We start from the raw sequence: 20,810 nt of genomic DNA, 5'->3' as shown, positions 1-20,810 counted from the left end.
GTTCGTTACGACTTACTGCGGTGCTGTGTTTGCATTAATGGCCGCGCCCACGAAATTCAGATTCGGATTTACAACCTAGTTCGTGTGAGCGGGCGTTAATTCCGTACTGAGAGCAGCCTTGGTATCGGCTCCTCAGTGAAAAGACGTCGATGACTTGGCTGTCCGTCCTCCGCATTCGCCGCGTCGTCCTTCTTGCGACGCTTTGAACCTTCGCCGTTTCGGACTTCGGGGTCACAGCAGTACGCGTCGCCGTCCGAAGACAGCAGCTGCCTAGCGACCCAACAGTTCGAGCGACCGCGACGGTCCGACCGTCGTCAGCGTGACAGTCATGTTGCCGGTTCGAAGTGTCGCCACCGGGTTCAGGGTAGCGCTGCCTCGGCGGTCCGTCGCGGAAATGTGCCGTCGCACAGCGATTCCGACGATCGCGCGGCCGCGGCGTTTCTACTGCGAGCAGCAGCAGCCGCGCAACGGCGAAGGATACGACGCTCGTCGATACAAGCTCGCCAAGAGGCTCTTCTCGACGGCCCTGTTCGGGGGCACGCTGGCGGCCGCGCTGTACTTCAAGCGGCGGCGGCAGGCCGAGCACAGCGAGCTGTTTCGCGAGTGCGTCATGCTGCCGCGAGACGACAACTACGCGTCGAACATGTACTTCTACAACTACCGCGGCTACGTGTTCCCGGGCATTGTCATCAGGTCGCTGCCCAGGGTCCAGGCGCTCAAGGCCCGACCGGACGACGTCTACGTCGTGTCGTTCCCCAAGACTGGTGAGGGCGCCCGAGCGGATGGCGGTGGTTGTCAGGCGTTCGCCGTGTAGAGGTGATGTCTGCGTTTGTTGTCGACGTTCCGCCGCCGAACTAGTCTTGATATTTTTGCCGTCGATCCGCTAGTACTGCTGCAATCCTGTCACGGGTCTCAATTTTCGCTATTTGGAAAGGCTAAACTCGCCAGCTGCTTCCTTCTGTGAGATCTTCGCTTGTGGTTAGTGAAGTGTGTCTGTGTTTGGGTGCTCGTATATCAACCGAAACACGTCAGTTTCTGCAAGTCCAAAGGTCAACTGTGTAAAAGCCAGAGTTTCTTCAGTGGTTCTTTCAAAGAAGCTTTGAAACATCTCTCTTCTTATTTATTTATTTATTTATTTATTTATTTATTTATTTATAGATCACAGTATCTTGGTCGGAACCTTGACGGATGGAAAAGTAATCCGGTGATGGGAAACTGACATAGAATGTGCGTGCGCCTTAAGTGTATCAAACAAGATAGCAACTACGCTGATGTCAACTGATGTGGCTTACTGTCATCATTGAATATCCAGGTACGACGTGGGTGCAGGAGATCGTTTACCTCATTGTGACGGGGCTTGACTTTCGGTCTGCGTCAGAACGCAACATGGAGCAGCGGTTCCCCTTCCTCGAGTACTTCTACCCCGGCGTTTCGACCATCGAGAGTTCTCCAGACACCCGCATGGTCAAGACGCACCTCCCTTACTCCCTGCTACCAGAGTCTATACGCACAGAAAACCCAAAGGTGTGTGTGCTGGCCTTTCCTTCGCCTGTGTCTTTCCCTACATGTCCTCATATCATGAGGAAGCACTGGTTTAGGTTTTCAGGTGACATCAAAAGCGTCGCCCTTTCCATACTTCAGATGGCCTCAGCTCATCGCTTTTATTTTATGCGTAACTTTTTTAGACCTACTTCTACTCAATTGGTTTATTTTACATAAATGATGTGATGTCAGGCGCACGTGCACAAAGCCACAAATAACGCGGCTTGACGCCTTGACATGAAATTCACTTTCAGTACACTTTGAAATATACCTACAGGAAAATACAGAAAGTGGAAAGAAAAACACAGCTAAATTGTGTGCACAAGTGTACAAAATGAAAGCATTATGGTTCACACATACATAGTATTTGTCAGGTCAACTTGTTCGTCTGGAGCACCGTCGTTACACAAATGCAGCAGTAACGAATCTCATTTGCTGTCATACCACATCAGGCTAATGTACTTGTGCAACGGCATTTACATCTAGTGCGTTTCTCTGCATACGAAAGGAGCCAAAACCCACTTCCAGCGAGTCCATTCTTCTGCCGGTGAATGGTGGAGAGCACACACCAGCAGCCGCCTCGTACTTCCTCTTGCCGTGAAGGCATTATGCCAGCATTTCTGTGCACCTTATGAGACAACTCGCCCCATGAGACAACTCGCCCCGTCCTGGACTACCCTCTCTCACTGCATTAATAGAGGATTTTTGTGCGTCCAGTATTCTGGCAAGCGCGGGCGGTTTGCTAGATGAGGGGGGTATAAACATGAGCGGCCAGATTGGTGGCGCCAGCTGGTGGTGCAAAGCTCAACCACACAAACGCAAAGCGAATTACTGTATTCTGCTTAGCTGCTGGGGTAAATTTTCGACAGCGGCGTAATCGTGTTTACAGTTAGGCCGCTGCCGAAAATTTGCACCAGGAGTGAAGCAGGATATAGTGGGTTAATGCAACTTTAGCTCTGTGTTTGTCCGGTTGAACACCACGCCACCAGGAAGCTGCACCACTCCGGCCGCTCACGTTTACACCCCTGTAAATCCGGCAATCTGACCAAACGGCCCCCGTTTGCCGGAATAGCAGACAGGCTAAATGTCTCCAATGTGGTTTGCCTTCATAGAGCTTTACCACCACTTCCACAGATGCGATGTGCTAGAAATGTGATGCCACTTGTGGCATAAATGTAGATGCCACTTGGGATGCCCGTTTCTTTTTTTTTTAAGTGTTTGAGATGTGCGTAGCTTAGTCTGTCAGGCAGGTTGATCATTGATGGCAGAATAGTACTGCTATGTGTAAAAAATTACCCCTCCCCTTCTAAAAAAATAAATAAAACTGTATTTGCCAAGTGCTGTTGCTTCTCTTCTCAGATTATCTACATTATGCGGAACCCCAAGGATGTGTGCGTGTCACTATACCACTTCACTAGGCTCATCAAAGAGACAGGATATGAGGGAAGCTTCAAGGATTTCTTTGAATCGTTCCTGAAGGGACATGGTAAGAATCATTGGCAAATTGGCATGTAGGCCATAGAGCCATCTCTTGAAAGCTTTTTTTGTGTGTGTTTGTGCAATGTAAGAAGTCTGTGTTCCATATTTAGTTCACTGGAACTCACTGAAAGATCTTTGGCATGAAGAGCATTTGAATGTTCTCTTCAGAACAGAACAATGCATGCTCAAAGTAGAGAAACAGAATACCTATGCTCCTAAAGCTGACTTCAAACAACAAGCTGTTTTGAAAGAGAGTGCACTTGTATTTGACAAGGACAAAACACAATATAAGAACATTTCTTTAAAACAAATAGATCATCAATGTTGACATGGATTGACACAAATGCTGTCTATTTCAAGAAAAATTTTATCGCATAAGTGTGGTTCTCGGCTCTTCACCATTCAGTTTGAAAGTGTCTCACCAGCAAGCCTGGGCGTTCACACTTTCCTGATAATTTTTCGATACTGCATTGATTTCTGTATAGACGAGATCTTTACTGCTGTGTGATTGCAAACCTGCATGCTAAGCTATGTGTATCAAGCACACTATATGTTTGCGATATCAACTCAATACATTCACGCTCTTGCTATCTGCAGAGCTAATCTTGCTTTGTCATTCCTGTAGTGTCTTACGGACCCATCTGGAAGCACTATCTCGAATGGTGGGAACACAGAAATGATCCCAATGTGCTCATCATCTCGTATGAAGATCTCCACAAGGTAATGTTCACTCACAGCGGTGTCTAAACAAGGTTGTTTATTTCAATCTCCACATTCGGAAGTCTGTGCTAGGCAGTGTGTCACAACCTTCTTTAATATCATAGAATGCGTCTAGTATCGGAGCCTGACAAATCTTTTACAACCAAAAGATTTTGAGTGCGCTTTGTGTAAGCAAAGTTATCAACAATCAAGTTATCAACAATCAAAAGTTAAAAAAGACTTGTGATAACATCTACAACACTTGCCTTCGCACAGTATGACCTAAGCTGCCGCTGTGTCATTAAAACTGCAAGCACACACACACCACAGACAAATCGTGGGCTTCCTCTATTGCAACCTTGAAGGCCTTCCTCTTTTTGTTCTTACTGTGCCCAAAGTTGTGTCCCTATGCCTACATGGGATAATGCCTTCCATGTCCTGTCCATCTTTTCACTGAGCTTTGGTACTGGCAGGGCTTCCGAGATCAGGTTAGGTCACCGGATCGCGGAGACCATAGTACCGGAGCAGTGGTGTCATTTCCTGCTACCACATGTGTTCCTGCTTTACCAATGTTGAGATTCCTGTGTTTTTGTTTCTGTAAGAGGCACAGCTTAGTCATGGCATCTATAGAAACCTGCCTAGTAACAGTGATGTTCATGTATACTGCATGCAGCAGGAGTGGCAGGGATTTCATAATGTTTGGGAATAGAGCAAGCACTTTTTCGAACAATACCGTAGGCTGTACATACAAAATAATACCGTATGTATTCATTTATAAAGCGGCCATGATTATTAGGTGAGGGTGCAGTTGGGGGACCAGAGTGTACACACAAATGTGAAACAATATTGCGTAGCTGAGAGATTATTCAAACTCAGCAGCAGTTGCCTGAAATACCAAATAATCTGAAGCCCCACCAATGGTTGTAGGTTGAAGTGCCCTAATTAACTCTACCTTAATTAACTGTACCTCAATTGACCCTTATTATCGCCAAAGGTCATGGGTTCGACTCCCATCAGAGGCTATGGGTTCGACCATCAAAGATGGCACTAGCAATTTTGGTGTCACTGAATTTTGGTCCCACCAAAGGTTGCGGGTTCAAGTGCCTTAATTAACTTTGCCTTAATTAACACAAAAGGTTGTCGGTTCGACTCCCACCAATGGTTGTGGGTTGGAGTGCCTTAATTAACTACATCTTAATTAACTGTGTGTTAACTTTGCCTTAATTGACACCAAAAGTCGTGGGTTCAACTCCCACGATGTGGCACCATACATGTTGGTGCCATTGAATTTTGGTCCCACCAAAGGTCATGGGTTTGGGTACCTTCAATAACTCTGCCCTGTTTAACACCAAAGGTCGTGAGTTGGACTCCCATCAGTGGTTGTTGGTTTGACTCCCACCAAAGGTTGTGGGTTCAAGCCCCACTAATAGTCATGGGTGGCACTATCAATGTTGGTGCCACTGAATTTTGTTGCCATAATGCTGGATGGTCAGTTTTTCGATAATGCTAGACAGCGGATTTTGACCCTTAGGGCTTTCGCCTTGATATCAACCCTTACCCTACAATGTTCCTCATGGTCCCCGCATTACTTTGGGGCATAAACCTAGTAAATTAATATAATTTATGCCTTTTGATTGCAAGCACTGGGCTGCTCCTATCATCTGAAAGGAATTCACATGAAGGAACCATTTTCTTTTGTACGAATAGTATATAAGAAGAGTGACAAGAAAAAGAAGGGGGAGGGGGGGCAAAGCAAGAGGTTTAGAATACCATGCTGTGTGCTAACTGCAGAAATGGTTTTTCTTGAGGTTCCTCGCACACTTTCATATCACGGAAGCTACGTCATCACCCGACATGGCTCAACCTAGGAGAGCACACGTATAACAAGTCAACACATGCATGTAGCCATCTGAACTACCAAAGCAGAAGTCTCGGTTACAGGCAGTGTTATCTATGGAATTATGCAGTGAAACAACTAATTTAATATACTAACTGCAGCAAATTCGTGCTTTCAAGCGCATCATCTCTTTAATAAAGGGAATTTATCTATTTGGCCCTTTCTCCCGTTTCGAAGCAAATCACTTTCTTTGACTCTTTCGCCAAATTTTGTTGTCGGCGGCACAACTTTCTCTGTAAAGGGCATGAGCTCTCACACAAGTAACTTGTGTAGCGGAACACCAACCAGCTCTTTGAGAGCCGCATGCTGTTATGCGAGAGCTGTGTCGCATCTGAGGTTTTAGATGCTGTGCTCAGGCATAGTGCCGTGTTGCAACCTGTTTCCAACTACTTAAACAGTTCCTCAACACTCAGCACTGCAGCTTCTGTGAGTGACTTAGCATAGCGTAAAAAATCAAGCAGGCCTAAGTTATTTGTCAGTCTGCGTTTGTGTGCGATTGCATTTCTGCACTGTTGCATCGACTGGTGTGAACTGATCGGCCCAGGCTTTGTACCTTGCCAAAGCTGTGGCTCTGTCACAACAAGTGCAGCAGTCCGCTTGTGTTCATTCTGGTATCATGCAATTTTGACCACGCATGGCCAGGACGCCTGCAGCATCATTCAAAGGATAGCCCTCTTCCTGGGCCGGCCGCTACGCGACGACGAGGTGTTGGCCATCGCCGAGCACTGCAACTTCAGCCACATGGTGCGCAACCCGGCTGCCAACTACGAGCATTGGCGCAAGCTTGGCTTTGTCAACCTTCAAGAAGGTGGCTTCATGAGGAAAGGTAGGTTGTGTATCAGCATGGCAAACCAGGCAAGCTGAAATGCTTCCATTTCGAGCAGTTCACAACGCACAAAAAAAAAAAGAGAGAATGTAGTATTTCTGGATAACTTTTTTTATTGTATATTGTCTGAATTTCTGTTGTTTTTTTTTTTCCTTCTATATATTTTCCTCTTTTTATTGCTGTTATCTAGGCCAGCAATTTGGGCATGCTCGACTCTCGAACAGCTTCTCGGCACCACCACTGGCCCCATAGGCTTAATGAGCAAGAACTACCAAAGTTTCAGATGCCTTACAGTGCATCATTCGTTAAATCGTACTCCGCCTGTTCGACTGCACGCAAATTCAACGATTTAACGGAGCAGAAAGAGCAGTATTTCTTTTAATACATCACGAGCATATTCACTAGCGCCTCCTTGAATCCAAAGCTAGCAAAACATAGTTTATCTACTAGTCCCCAACCATGCCTAAACCATTGGACAAGTCAAGCCAAGCCACTTGGTTGAAAACGCTGCATTTGTGATTTCTCTTGCGAGGTTCACGCATCTAACGTTCTTTCCTTTGTGAATTAAATAAGTGGTGCAGTCACGGAATAATTCATTGACTGCTGTTATTAATTTTTGTTGCTCTAAATAATCAAGCAACTTCAAGTAGCGCCAGCTCCACCCTCTATACATTCACCAACAAGGATGGCAATTAAGGGAAGTGCAAGACATTGTTGCAAAGAAATCTGCAATAATTTGACTAATAGAGCACAGTCTATCTTTGTTTAACGTTGCCAGAGGATGAAGATTCAGTGCATACATTGACTATGCTTTCATCTATCTGCAGTGAGCATGACAATTATTGAAATACATACTGACCAGCTCACAGGCAAGTGTATGTGTTTGCAGCAAAACATTGACAAGTTTTTGCCCACTTTTGGAAAAAAGTTACCTATTTTCTGGTGGATTCAATATTTCAGACTCCAATTTATTCAAACTGTCAGTTGGTCCCCATCTCATTCAAATTACCTATCGGTGACTGTGCTGGATGTTCTACGTCTTTATAATCTTAATAGAATTTCTAAAAAATCGCTTGTGGCAGGTAGCAAAATTCTACCCTATAAGTTGGATTACTCAAGCAGCAGGCAGGCATTACTTGCGCCATAAATAAAAAGGCATAGCTAACCAAATTTCACAAACTTCTTAAATAGCCAGTTTAGGGGACATATTGTACTTTAATGCAAAGCTGGTGAGTTCTCATGGCACAACCACATAAAAGGAATTTTTCAAATAGCACCACTTGCGAGATAAGTGCCATCAGACTTGTGTCAAAATGCACGGTTGTTCTGCTGACTTCTTTTTTTTTTTTTTGCTGACAAATGCCTTCATCAGCAGTGCAAGAAAAATTTTACCTTAACACCACACATTTTGCTACCCAATTTCTGAATGCATATGGTGAGACTGGGGCCAGGTTCAGAAATCATTTTAATATGCCCTGCGAGCTCACCAGCTCCTCTTTCTAAATTGCAATGTGTGCCCTAAAATAATGACTGAAAAGTTTATTACTGAAATCTGTTTAATTAGTTCTGTGATAGTCCAGCGCTTTGCTATCACTGTCAGTATTTTGCCTTCCCTGGAAAACTGCAACCTTTTTTCAACACAGCAATGTTGGCACAATTTCAATTAGCTCATTCTTTAATTAATTGCTGCCAATCATTGGTTACATTTTTCACTTACCGCATTTTCGTGCCTATAGAGTTTGCCAAAAATGAAAAAAATTCAAGTGCAAAGTGTGGTTGCAAGCTGTACCCAAATTTTCCCATCAGTGGCGGCTTCACGGCAGTGCAACTTGTCGTGCAGTGAATTTCGACTTGGCGGGGAAATGTGCCTTGCCATGAAGATGCAGCACTGCGCTTAAGCAGCAAGCTGCAGGGAAAGTGGTGTTGACCAAACATAGGAAACAGGATTGATTCCAAAAGCATGCTTTGTGCCTACAAGTCTTTTGGGTTGGCTTTATTACTATTTGGGCATTGTGTGCATTTGTGTATGCAAGTGTCGACTTTCACTCCACTTTTATGAGGCTTACAAAGCTACATTATTTGTAATACAGGTTGGGAACTTGCATAGTGTTTTGAGCGCCTGAAACTTTGCAAAATATGTCGCTACTGGGGCTGTTTCTTTTGAGGTAAGAGGAAACTTCCCAGATGTATGCCAATCCAAACAACTTGCACATCAAAGACCGTGAAGCTGTGTGAATGAATAAATAAGGAAGTTTATTAAAACAAAAGGCATAATACAGCATAATGATACACAGGAGGAGGTACCGAAAGTCAGAGACTGTAAGGGAAGTCTCTCACTTTATGGAAGTCCTAGAGGCCTGTTCTTTCACTGCTCGAAACCTATCCAAGTCATCATAATTACTTCACCGTTCTGGTGCAATTCCGGTGCAACTCCTTCACTATACTCGAGCCTCTTCAAATGCCTCACTATATCACAGCTTAGTACTTCTATTCACTCCATTATATCTGAAATATGTCCCTGCACACTATGCCCACTTCACTAACAGTGGCGCTTGGATGCACATTCCGACGGCATGATAGGGCTGTGCTGCTAGCTGTTCTCAGTGATAGCTCATCACCAGCACCGGATTGGCTGAACTTTCTCACCAGTGCCTCAAATGCAAGCTGCAATATTGTTGTTCTTTGACATCTGACACCAAACACCCCACTGCATGAGAACTGCGGTGAAACTTCCCTTAACAGGTGGTAAAAAAATTGCTCATTCACTCAGAGGCCTCGTGCAAGAATAGGTCTCATTGTATCAGCCCCAGTGGTTGGAACATTTCTGAAAACATTTACAAGGAAAACCTACAGGGTTTAAAAGGCTTTGCAGCAGGGACTAGTTTATAAGACTTATTCTTTTAAATGTCCTGCTTTCCCACGAAAGGACGTCTAACCTAACTTTTTGCCCTCGTCATTCTTTTTGTGTTGTCTTGACACCAGCAATGCATTGTAAAAAAAAAAACTAATTCTGGTGTTTTACGAGCAAGAACCACAATATTATTGTGACGCACTCTGTAGTGGGGGACTGCGGATTAATTTTGACCACCTGGGGTTCTCTAACATGCACACAATGTTCGTTACACAGTCATTTTTGCATCTTGTCCCCCATCAGAATGCAGCTACGGCGGCTGGGATTTGATCCTGCACCCTTGGGCTTAGCAGTGCAACGCAAAAGCCACTACGCCACCACAGTGGTTGCACTGCATTTTAGTCTAGCCCAATGACTGCACTGGGGGCAGCGTCTAAACTTGGTGGACTGCAGCATTCTGACATGGTTTCATTGTCAGATGGGAGCTTCATTATTTGGGGCTAGCAGTTGCATAGTCTTCGCCGCTTTAGCCAGCATCTTAACAGTGAAACTTCAAAAAATTCTTGACAAGAATTTTCAGAAAAGTCATGTAAAATTTGAATGTCAACAACTGATTTTTATGTGCAGATCTACAACGGAAGCCTGTACGAATTTGTTAGAAAGCTCAGAAGTTGACAAAGAATTTATCCATATCTGTGAACAGAACCCAAGACATGTGGCTTTCCTTTGCTAATCTGATCTAACCAGAATGGTTAGCAGGTCGTATTATGAAGCCGAACATATTGACAGATCATAAAGCAGCTTCACCATAAAGGCACTGAGCCTGGGTTCTATCCACAGACTAGGACAAATTTTTCTTCAACTTCCAAACTCCTTTCTGGAAAACACATACGGATTTTCTTTGTAGCTTCTTATGACTCTTGGTTTGATGAATGTATTCTTCCTTTCACACACATCCACACACACATACACATACATGCATAGTTTATAGTTTTCTTGTGCGATGTTTTTAACAGAGAACAGAACAAACCAAAAGGCGCAACATAACCACTGGTATGAATGCACAAATTACCAGCCGATTTTATTCAAGTGAAGCAGATGTTAATATATGGTCGTGATTTTGTTGCACTGAGTTTTACACTGGCAAAAGGATGACGCTTCACCCGTCCGCATCCTTCTTTCCTTCTTTGTCATCTTTTCCTTCTTCATCAAATATAGCCCCTTTCATCGCTTTATTCATATATGGTGTAAAGTGGGCGACGTGAGCAGCTACGTCACAAAAAATTATGAATCAATTCGCAAAACATAAATCAAGAAAAATAGGGAAGAAACGTGAGGAAATAAGAAAAACATGAAATCCTTTGTCAAATAAAAGAATGTGACATCTGTTGACCTGCATTTCTGATGGTTCAGAGGGGCACTTGTTACAAATTGTAGCTCAACATTTGTGCGCAGAATCAAAGGAATGGTTTCTAGGGGTGTGCGAATAGTGGTTTTTGAGACCAGATCAAATATGAATCGAATACAGTTGACTCTCGTTACAACGGACCCGAATAGTCTGACAAAAAACGTCCTTTTATCCGAAGTCCGTAATATTCGAAACGCCTCACTTCCAGAACTTTTGTCGCTATGTCTAACAACATTATTGCAAAGAGTGAGTGGTGAACATTCAAAGTAAAAAGAAAAAACAAATTAAAAAAGTCGCAGTTTCGCCTGAGAAGCGAAGCATCGATTGCAATAGCAAATTACACAAGATAAGTGTGCAGCAGCAGCGATCAAATTGACTTTTGTGCTGTCTCTCGCTTCAATGGGAAGTAAACATCAAAAGCACAGCACATACAAAGCTACTGGCACAGGGTGCACTTTGTCCGCATTGCAGATCGCTCTCAATGCGGCGCCCACGCGGCCGAGCACTTTGTCCACATCGCAGATTGCTTCCAAGATACGGCAGCCGTGCCGTAAGCAGCAGCCACTGGAGTCGAACCTCTCTCTCTCGCCGTCTCCCCCTCCCCCCTTGCCTCGCATATGGTAGAAGACGTTGCGTTTCGGTGCCGTCGTCCTCTCTCGTGTGCGGGATATTGAGCTGCGATCGTCGGCTGTCCCTCGCAAGTCAGTTGCCAGCCCGCATCGGCACAGTGATAGTCCGTTTTATACATCCAACTTTGACAAAAATTGCCGCTAATTTCGTCCGCTGTAGCTGATAGTCTGTTGTAACCCGGTTCGTTAAAAGCGAAGTTCGTTGCATTAATAAAATAGGTAGGACAAACTAAGGCTGAAATAAGGTCCGTTATATCCAAACGTCTGTTGTACATGGGTCCGTTGTAACGAACGTAGACTGTAGTTCCAGGAGCGACTCGAATATTGCATACTTTTCTAATAGATTTATAGTAATCAACAGTTGTTATTACAATTAATACAAGATGGTGTTCACCTCCCAGTAATCTTAAGCATGTTATGAAGCTATGTTTATCAAAAGCACAAATGGAGCATTAGGAGCAAACAAGTCGTTTATCAGTTGCACGGGGCTCTACAGAGTGTGTGAATGATCGCTATAGAGCCTGTAAAGTATGACTACCTAAGTGACGAAGCCTGCTCCACTATGCAAGTTCTCATGTCTATACTATACTCACGGGGGTGAAAATTTACCGTGGTTTTGCTCCAATATTTAATGCATTTGGGCACAGCTGATGTTTTGAAATATTTGAAAAGTATTTTGAAAAAAATAAATATCTTTGCATTTACGAATAGTAAATACTGAATTTGAAGACGAATTCAAATAGGACACTAATTTTTTATTTGAAATTTTTTAATATTCACACACGCCTAAAGCTTACGCATGCATTCTTTTGTTCTGATATCATGAGCACTTCCCAAATCTCTGTCGTACTTACTTTTTGTGCTCACAACAGGCTTTCTTTTGACTAGCAGGGCAGAACAATTGCACTATTTGCAGCTCGTAACAAAGTGGTTGAGTGCAGTCAGCTGGCTAGCATGTGTACCTGTGTTCGCATAGCCTTTCATTTATACAGCGCTTGGCCTGTATTATGGATATCTTGCTGCTTGATAGGGGGATCTTTTGAACAACACTTCTAGTGCCTTCTACAAGCTTACCTGTGTATTTAGTTTCACAGCCATTTTGGCTTGGCTCCTTTTCTGTCTCGGGCTTATTTGCATATTCTTTTCAGTTTGTGCGGGGTAGACAATAGCACCTGGACTTGGTGCCAGTGTGCTACCTTTTCTTTAGTTAATGTTTTTACAGTAAAATTACAGGTTCTTTAGTTTTCTTTGTTCTTTTCTTTGCCTTTTCTTCAATAGTCCTTAATCTCCAGTGTTATCTTTTCGGTATCCGCTACTCCTCGGCCTGTTTATATGTGGTGCAAGGCTTCCTGTTATGAACTGGTGGCATTATCTTTTGACTGCCTGGATGACACATGCCAAGGCAATACCTCTGCTTATCACTTTTTAGTGACCGCAGTCAAAATGCGGAATTTCTTACTTTCCCCGCACCTTGTAAGCCCAGCACATGTGGCTGTCATTTAGCCTTATATTCAAGTCTCAAAACTGAAGTGTCTCTTCATCTGGCAAATCATCCGTAAATTCCAGCCCTTTGTGCGCCTTTTTGGGTCACCAATATGGGTCACCAATGGATGACCTCACACACGTGCACATGGACAGACAGGCAGACAGATGAAAGAAAGGCAATCAGGAAATATGGGTTGCTCCTATTATAGAGGAGAGGGGAATGACAGGCATAAAGCACATGCACATGGTCACAGCCGTTCGCAGCACATGTTCACCGCAAACAATCATTCTGCAACATCACAGTTAATACTAGCCCTTTCTAAAGCCATTTACGTATATACCGGTACTGTAAGCCTGTATAAAAGTTAAGATAGTGTTCTAAGTGGGAAGGAAAAGTTGCATCACAATCTTCTGCATTTTGTTATCCAGGAATCGTTGGCGACTGGAAGAACTACTTCACGCCAGAGATGAACGCCAAAATGGACGCCTGGCTAGAGGAAAAGTTCGGCAACACAGACCTGACCTTTGTCTATGAGCTTCCACCGGACGAGGAAGCTGAGAAGGATGCTGTCTAGTCCCACTTATAGTTTTTTATGAATTTCAATTGTGAAATTATGTTAGAATGTGACAGCTAACTTGTGATTTTCACTGCGAGTGTACAGCAACGTCTGCCAACACAGGTGCTTTGCTGGGACTGTTAACATGCGTAGGTTTACAGGAATTTTGAAAAATTTAGGTTTTAAATTGATATGTTTTGCAAACAGCCCAGCAGTGTATTGTGTCAAGTTTTAGTTCCTTCGGTGCTGGAAACAACATGCCTTTCCGAGATGATACATTTAGCTGGTCGGCATACAGTGAGGCTTGGGCTGAAGGCAGGAAGGCTCACATTGTAGGTAAACGGCTTAATGAGGGTGAACGTTACACTTTGCAAAACACCGGCTGAACACGCCAGCGGCTATGGCTTGAGCGATCTACCCATCGCAGAAAGACAGCAAAGCAAAAACCAGGCCTCCGGAAAGGGAAGAACAAGTAGCTGACGATGTCGGCACAGTTACTTGCTGCGCAGGACGCACTGCACCATCTGTAGCAGCCCACATAAACTGGGCCAAGCACATCACCCACATTCCACCCCTCTCTGGATGACCAAGTCCCCTGGTCTAACTTGGCGCTCCACATTTCTCAGGTTGAATGGTGATTTCCAAAAGCGAGGTGCCAGTTCCTAGCTGTGCCTTTTAGTTTACTTGCGACAATGAGATAGATGGTACCGTCATCCCATACGACAAGCTGCTGTACACGGTGGCTGTCATTCAGCCAGGCATTAACATTTTGTGTTGAAGACTTGTCAAAGCAGGCAATCGCTGACCGCACAACTGGCTGTGTGGTAACTGTAGTGGACTGGTGTGGCATCTGTTGAAACAGAAGTGCCAGAGTTTTGAGCATCGCGGGGTCAAGGGTAAAACCTGAGTTGCCGGCGGTAGCAGATTTACCCCCGTATGATAGCGTCGTTGCCTCACGCCGTTGGTGAATTTTGATTTCGAGGCTCTGAATGAGCTCTTCCTTTGAACCGGTGCTGTCCAGCTCATGTCAGGCCAGTTCTTTGCGGATAAGGTCAACTCCGAACCATGGCACGGTAGTCAAGCTCCTCCATGGAGTCAAGTCAAGCTCCTCCCAAATATTTCCTGGCATGATGCACTCCAAAGCGAGGCTGGGTATGCAGGAGACTAGGCGAATGACTGCTAAGCCATAGGCTAAGTGCGCGATTTAAGTTAGTTCTGCCGTAGTTGTCAACATTCTCAGCACTCTTGAAGTAACGGCCATGCTTTTCTTCTGACGCGGAGTGAAGACAGAGGAGCGAGAAATGATGGGAGTACCTTCATGCATGGGTCTTCGGTGACGTGGGGGTGTGGTACATGGACGAATGCAGTTGAAAAGCTGGACACAGACTGCCTGTTGTCTGTTGTAAGATTCATCGTATGAGCTCGCCACTGCTACCATTTGTTAGAGTTGTCAGGCGATCTACGAGCTGTAAGCCGGTCTCCCCGCTGCCATTCACATGTAAGATTTGGCAGTCGTAGCTGTGGGAAGGAGCTTGACTCTTCGTCGGGACTTAGGAGAGCAGGATTTATTTACATGTTATTTACAGTTGAACATGAGATACATCGACAGTCTAGCGTGACTCCCGAATGGAGCCCGCAAGACGAGCACACAGCAAACAGCTTACGAGCACACAGCTCACGAGTACATTTTGAGCACGACAACGAGCACGCAGCTCACGAGTACATTTCTAGCACGACAACGAGCACACACTAGCAGCCGACAATCGCTGCTTATATGCACTCCGCTCGACGTCATATTTCAACGTCATTGTAGATGACCCGCCCTTTTAGAGGAGGCGGGCTCTCGATTTGGATGAGGATGAGGGCTCACACACACGCACACACACACATGTTCACGGTCCGAAATCGACACCACACGAATTTTGTAGAACTCGGAGCCGTTCCGGGTAGCGCGCCCAGCTAGCACATTGTCCTGCGTCTTGGTCGGCGCGTGGGAAGGAGCCTTCGTCGGCTTTCCCGCGGCAACTCCCCCACCCGTAGCAGATTAGGTCCACGTTGTCGTGTTGCGCACAAAGCCTGTTTCGTCGAACTCCTTCAGTCACAACGGCGACGAGGCTAGAGCGTAACGGTGGCGGTTTCAGCACAAAGCCTGCTTCGTCAAACGCATCCTAGCTGAAGCGACGGAGAATGGAGGATGCGCGCATTGTTCCTGACACAAAGTCGACTTAGTCACGCCGTGGCTAGAGGTTGGTGGCGGCGTTCCAAGATGAGGTTGCCACCGCTGTCGTAAATGGCTGGCAAACTTTCACTGCAGCTGGCCGTTCTTAACACTGTGTGTCATCCCAGCCAAAACAAACACTTGTCTGGTTTTCGAAAGAGGCAACTACATAAGTTCATGAAAACTGCCTAGATGGGCAGAAACTAGCACATTGTTGCCCATATTTATATTGCGTGGATAATGGCTGCCTGTCTAATTAGCCAGCCTTCAGCTACACGACAAGAAAAGTAATGCCAGGCTCACAAGCCAGAGTTCTACTCCTGTGATCTTTTGAATTGGAAAATCACTAGCTTGCTTGAGCCCTCTCTTTGCTAAAACTTCATTTTAACAGTCGTCAATAATTTTGTTTAATGGATTCCTGTGCACGCAACTGCCTTTGTCAATTGTATTATGCCTGTTCGTCTTGCATAGGGTCACACATTCTAAGGAGTCACCGGTGAGGTTTGATGTGCAGTGTCAAATTTTAGCATTGCAGTTAGGTAACGTGTATTTTATGTAAGGAAAGGCATTGGGTGTTGGGCTGTACAGGTATCGTGGGTGCATAGGGTATTTATTAAAATGAATAAAGTTGCCATACCACAATTTGCATTGGTTTTTCTTTACTTTGTCGTCATTTTGTAACGTTCCCACAGTAAGGTATCTTCTGCTAGTAGACCGCCTGCAAGGCAACAGGTGGGCCACAATAGTGGCCACAACAGTGACTCACTCTGCAGCCTGCCTCCATACATAGCTTATAACACAAAATTACTAAAGGAAGCTCTGACTCTAGTGTCTATGGGAGCTTCAGTTACGGTGGTTTAGCCAGTATGGGTATTCAGGAATTTGCCTAAACTTTGTCCCTCTGGCTTTAGATGGCATTGTGACTTTTCAAGTTGATCATTTTCAACAAGGTATTACATTATATATAATTAGACCTCTAGTAATGACATTGGTAAAATCTGCGATTTTCGTCATTTTGAATTTTTGTTATATCGAAATTTAACCTCTTATGCAATTAAGTATAGTCGCTGATGAATTTTGCTTGCATGGAAGAGACTGCAAAAATTTCATAAATGTCAGAGTGTCAGAAAAAACTCATTTCAATTAGAAAAATATTACTGCACAACTCGTCTCACAATGTCTCTTGATGGTAATGTGAATTGCACTCGAGCAGTGTAGCGACAGACCATATTCCTGAAGTCGTGTTTATGTGATGTTTATTGGTAATTCTGAGACTTTCATTGCATTGACTATATTCCATATTTGCCAATATCGTCCCACTTTGCTATGTCATTCTCATGCCAATGTCGCCCATGAGCATGGAGGCATGACGAGGTTGGTATGATGCTGATTCAGAGATGATGGAATAACGAAAAATGAGTGATATCTATAGAACTGCAAAGGTGTATAACAGTGGCATGACGACAGTGAGATGTCTATTCTTAAATTGCAACACTTATATGACGACAATGTAACAACGACGTCATGAGGAGAACAGAATGACTGTATCAAGATGATGGTGTGACGACAACGGCATGACAACAAATGGATGAAGAAGCAGGAATGACAATGATGGCACAACCAAGACGGTATGACAATGGATGCATTGGATATAACGACAATAAGATGACGATACTGAAACGATGGCAATGGGAATACGACAGCATGACGACGATGGCATTATGACGACATGACGAGTATCAGATGTTGGAGTTACAATGATGTTAAAATAACCACGATAGCATGCCAACAATGGTGTAAGAACAAATGTATGATGATGACAACGGCATGAGGACGATAGTAATTTGACGAGTGTATGATGAGTCTACCAGGATACCAGGAAGCCTGTATAATTATGATGGCACAACCAAGACAGCATTACGACGACCGTCTGACAAGGGAGGCATGATAGCGACTGTCTGACGATGACAAGGGCAGCATAATGACGATTGAATGACAGTATGATTATAATGCAATGACGAAGAAAGATTGACATGCATGGAACAACGAAGGCCATAGGACAATGACGGCATGACGATAATTTTGTGACGACGGCATTACTAGAGTCGGATGACAAAGCTGGAATGACGACGATGCAACAACCACGACTGCATCACGACGTCGGCAACATACCTAGTGGTGTAAGCTATTAGACAGCTTGGACCACTAGGTCAGAGTGGGTGTGACGGCTACAGCATGGCGAGTTGGATCGTGAAGCTGGAAAGACGACGATTGAACGACCACGACGGCGTCACTATGGCAGTGTGACAGTGAGTGCACGTCGACTGTATGACAATGGCTTGATGACGACACCATGAGTCGGATGACAATGATTCAACGACCATGATGGCAGCACGACCCAAACACATACCTAGTTCTAGTTAGCTAAGCTATTAGACAACCTGTCCCACTGGGTTCAATCAGAAGGCTTGAATGACTTCATTACAGGAGTAAGATCACGAAGCTGGAATCGCAACAATGCAGTGGCCACGATGGTATCACGACGAGGAGCGCATACATAGTCGACAACTCGGGCCACCGCATCGGCCGGACGCCAACAGTGGATATGTCTGCATAAAAAAAACTTCGATGGGCACGCATTTCTCACAAGCTTATGAGTTCCAGAGAAGGCATTTGCAATAGCAAATTAAATATTTCGTCAAATTTTACTATACAACCCAAGCTGTGGTAGAGGCTGGGAAGATAGTGAATGGGGCTGCAATGCGAATGTAGAAATCATCTGTTAAAGGCCTGCTGGCATGTGCCTTGGCACGTGCATGAGAGCCTTGGGTGTCTGAACCACTCCGGAATTGGAATGACTCCGGAATCATTCCACATTTTCGTGACCCTGGAATGGAATGGGAATAGAATAACAACAATGCTTGGAAGAATGTAATGGCAATGGAATTGAGCACCTTTTGCCCGGAATGGAAATGGAATTACGTATTTTTCCGAAAATAGAGCGCCTTTTCGTCTACATGCTGTTTTTGTCAAAATATGCCGCAGAACCAACCAGCCCAAGATCAAACATTAGTAAGTCAGAGCCTCGAATTTAACAATAAAGCAGTATTTCTTTAGATGACTTCGCAGTCTACAAGCATGGCACATTTATAAGCAACGTGCCTGCTACAATTCTGTCCTTATAGACAGCTGTTTCAAAGTAACTGCGGTCACAGCGGTGCCTCCCCGAGCGCCGACGCGACGATTCGCACCGAAGAAAGCCCACATGCACTCTGTTCTAGGGTGTGAGAAAGGGTGGGTGGCAGGTTCGGGGGGTTGTGTTTTTACAATTGCTAGTAGGTACAACGCGATGTGGCGTTTCTCACGGCGCTCGACGTTTCTGCGCAGGCGTGAGTAAGAGTGGGGGCGAGAGAAAATCTGGGGGCCTTTGCTATGAATATGTGAGTCTGCCTAGGCACATCGGAGGAGGTTTCTTAACGCGTGTTGAGTGTGTTTGTCCCCTACGCATACCGGCGTGGCGGAGTGCGTGGTCCAGTTTGTTTACGCTCCGCCGCTGGCTGCCCGCGCAGTGAGGCAGTGTGCACGGACATTTGGTGATCGCTGTGTCTGAAGGGGCAAGGTTCTGACTGGTGTATGTCGCGACGATATAGTGCATTTTTTACAAGCACTGCTCCAGGAGGGCACATGTAACTGACAAGCGGAGGCCTCAGGAGAGCACCTGAGCTTATATTAAAGCAGGCGGCGCAAAATCTCCAGGGCACCCAAGCGGTAGCGGGGGGCTCAAAGCTAGAAGCAGGGCGGTTCGTTGGCCGCGGAGGCCGAAGCGTGCCAGTGGGTGTTCGCATAAGATAATGGCTGCCCGCGATAGCGGACAGCCGATCTTATACTGCCCTGGCACGCACAAGCTTCGGCGAGCCCCAACCCACGGACCAGTCAGGGTTCTAGCTTTGATGTCCCCGTTGTCGCTTGGTGAGCTGGAGGCGACGCCAATAATGCGAAATAATACACGTTGTTTTAATTAGTAAATAAACACGATTGAGTAATTATAACTACGTCCAGCAGCCAACTTGTGATGCCGAGTTCAGCACTACCGCGACTTCTGCCAGCACACCTAGGGTCAAACGCATACAACACGCGCTTAGAAACTCCTCCGTAGTGCCTAGGCAAGATCGTATATTCAAGGAGCAAAAGTCCCCGCATTTCCTCTCTCCCTCGCGCATGCGCGCAAACGTCCGTCGTCTCTGCGAGTACCACGCCCCGCTGTACCTACTAGGAATTGTAAATACCTGTCCGGGTGGCGTATTTCCAACTGCTCGTAGGTACAGCGGGGCGCGGAACTTGCGGAGACGACGAGCGTTTGCGCGCATGCGCGAGAGAGAGCGGGTGCGAGAGAGGAAATGTGGGGAGTTTTGCTCCTTGAAAATACGACTCTGCCTAGGTACTACGGAGGAGTTTCTTCGCGCGCGGTGTGTGCGCTTGTCCCTAGGCGTGCCGGCAGAAGTCGCGGGGCGCGGTTGTGCTGAACTTAGCATCGCAAGTTGGCGGCTCAAGGCAATCATATTTAATCGATCATGTTTTTACTAATGAAAACAACCTGTCATTACTTCGCATTATTGGCGGCGCCTCCAGGACACCATAGCGGCAACGGGGATATCAAAGCTAAAAGCCGGACTGGTCTGTGGGTTGGCGCTCGCAGAGGCCCCAACCCACGGGCCGCCCGGCTTCCAGCTTTGATCGCCCCGCTACCGCTTGGGTGCCCTGGAGATCCTGTGCCGCCTGCTTTAATATAACCTCAGGTGCTCTCCTGAGGCGTCCGTTTGCCGGTTACATGTGCCCTCCTAGAGCAGTGCTCGTAAAAAATCCGATCTATCGTCGCGACGACAAAAGCGACCCGCGACTTATAAAACACCAGTCAGAACATTGTCCCTTCAGACACAGCGATCACCTAGCGGCGTCCGCGCCCACTGCCTCACCGCGCGGGCAGCCAGCGGCGGAGCGTATAAACCAACTCGACCGAACTCCGCAATGCCGTGTGTGTGAAGTGATTTTTGAAAAGGAGACGGAAGAGATGAGTGCAGCAATGCCGGCATGTCTAGGGGACAAACGAATACAACGCGCTCTAAGAAACCTCCTCCGTAGTGCCTAGACTGAGTAAGGAGCAAAAGCCCGCAGATTTTCTCTCTCCCGCCCGCTCTTACTCGCGCCTGCGCAGAGACGTC

General features: G+C 45.7%; 1 protein-coding gene across 1 annotated transcript; it reads left to right on the top strand.

The window, feature by feature from the left end:
• Nucleotides 1-38: 38 nt before the first annotated feature.
• On the top strand, nucleotides 39-16,252 carry LOC142563746 (sulfotransferase 1A2-like). Its single transcript, XM_075674347.1, has 6 exons — nucleotides 39-764; nucleotides 1,313-1,524; nucleotides 2,902-3,028; nucleotides 3,647-3,741; nucleotides 6,260-6,443; nucleotides 13,246-16,252. Exons 1-6 carry the CDS (start codon nucleotides 329-331, stop codon nucleotides 13,389-13,391), a joined length of 1,200 nt encoding a protein of 399 aa, XP_075530462.1. The 5' UTR covers nucleotides 39-328; the 3' UTR covers nucleotides 13,392-16,252.
• Nucleotides 16,253-20,810: the final 4,558 nt, after the last annotated feature.

This window comes from Dermacentor variabilis, chromosome 11 (genome assembly GCF_050947875.1).
Source record: "Dermacentor variabilis isolate Ectoservices chromosome 11, ASM5094787v1, whole genome shotgun sequence".
Taxonomy (NCBI): Eukaryota; Metazoa; Arthropoda; class Arachnida; order Ixodida; family Ixodidae; genus Dermacentor; species Dermacentor variabilis.
Note: the sequence above shows the minus strand (reverse complement) of the source record. Positions and strands in the feature narration are given on the sequence as shown.

Excerpts from the sequence above, each read along its gene's own strand:
- LOC142563746 (XM_075674347.1), top strand. The coding sequence starts at position 329 with ATGTTGCCGGTTCGAAGTGTCGCCACCGGGTTCAGGGTAGCGCTGCCT. Across the intron at positions 1,525-2,901 it reads TACGCACAGAAAACCCAAAG|ATTATCTACATTATGCGGAA; the intron begins GTGTGTGTGCTG and ends TTCTCTTCTCAG. Across the intron at positions 3,742-6,259 it reads CGTATGAAGATCTCCACAAG|GACGCCTGCAGCATCATTCA; the intron begins GTAATGTTCACT and ends ACGCATGGCCAG.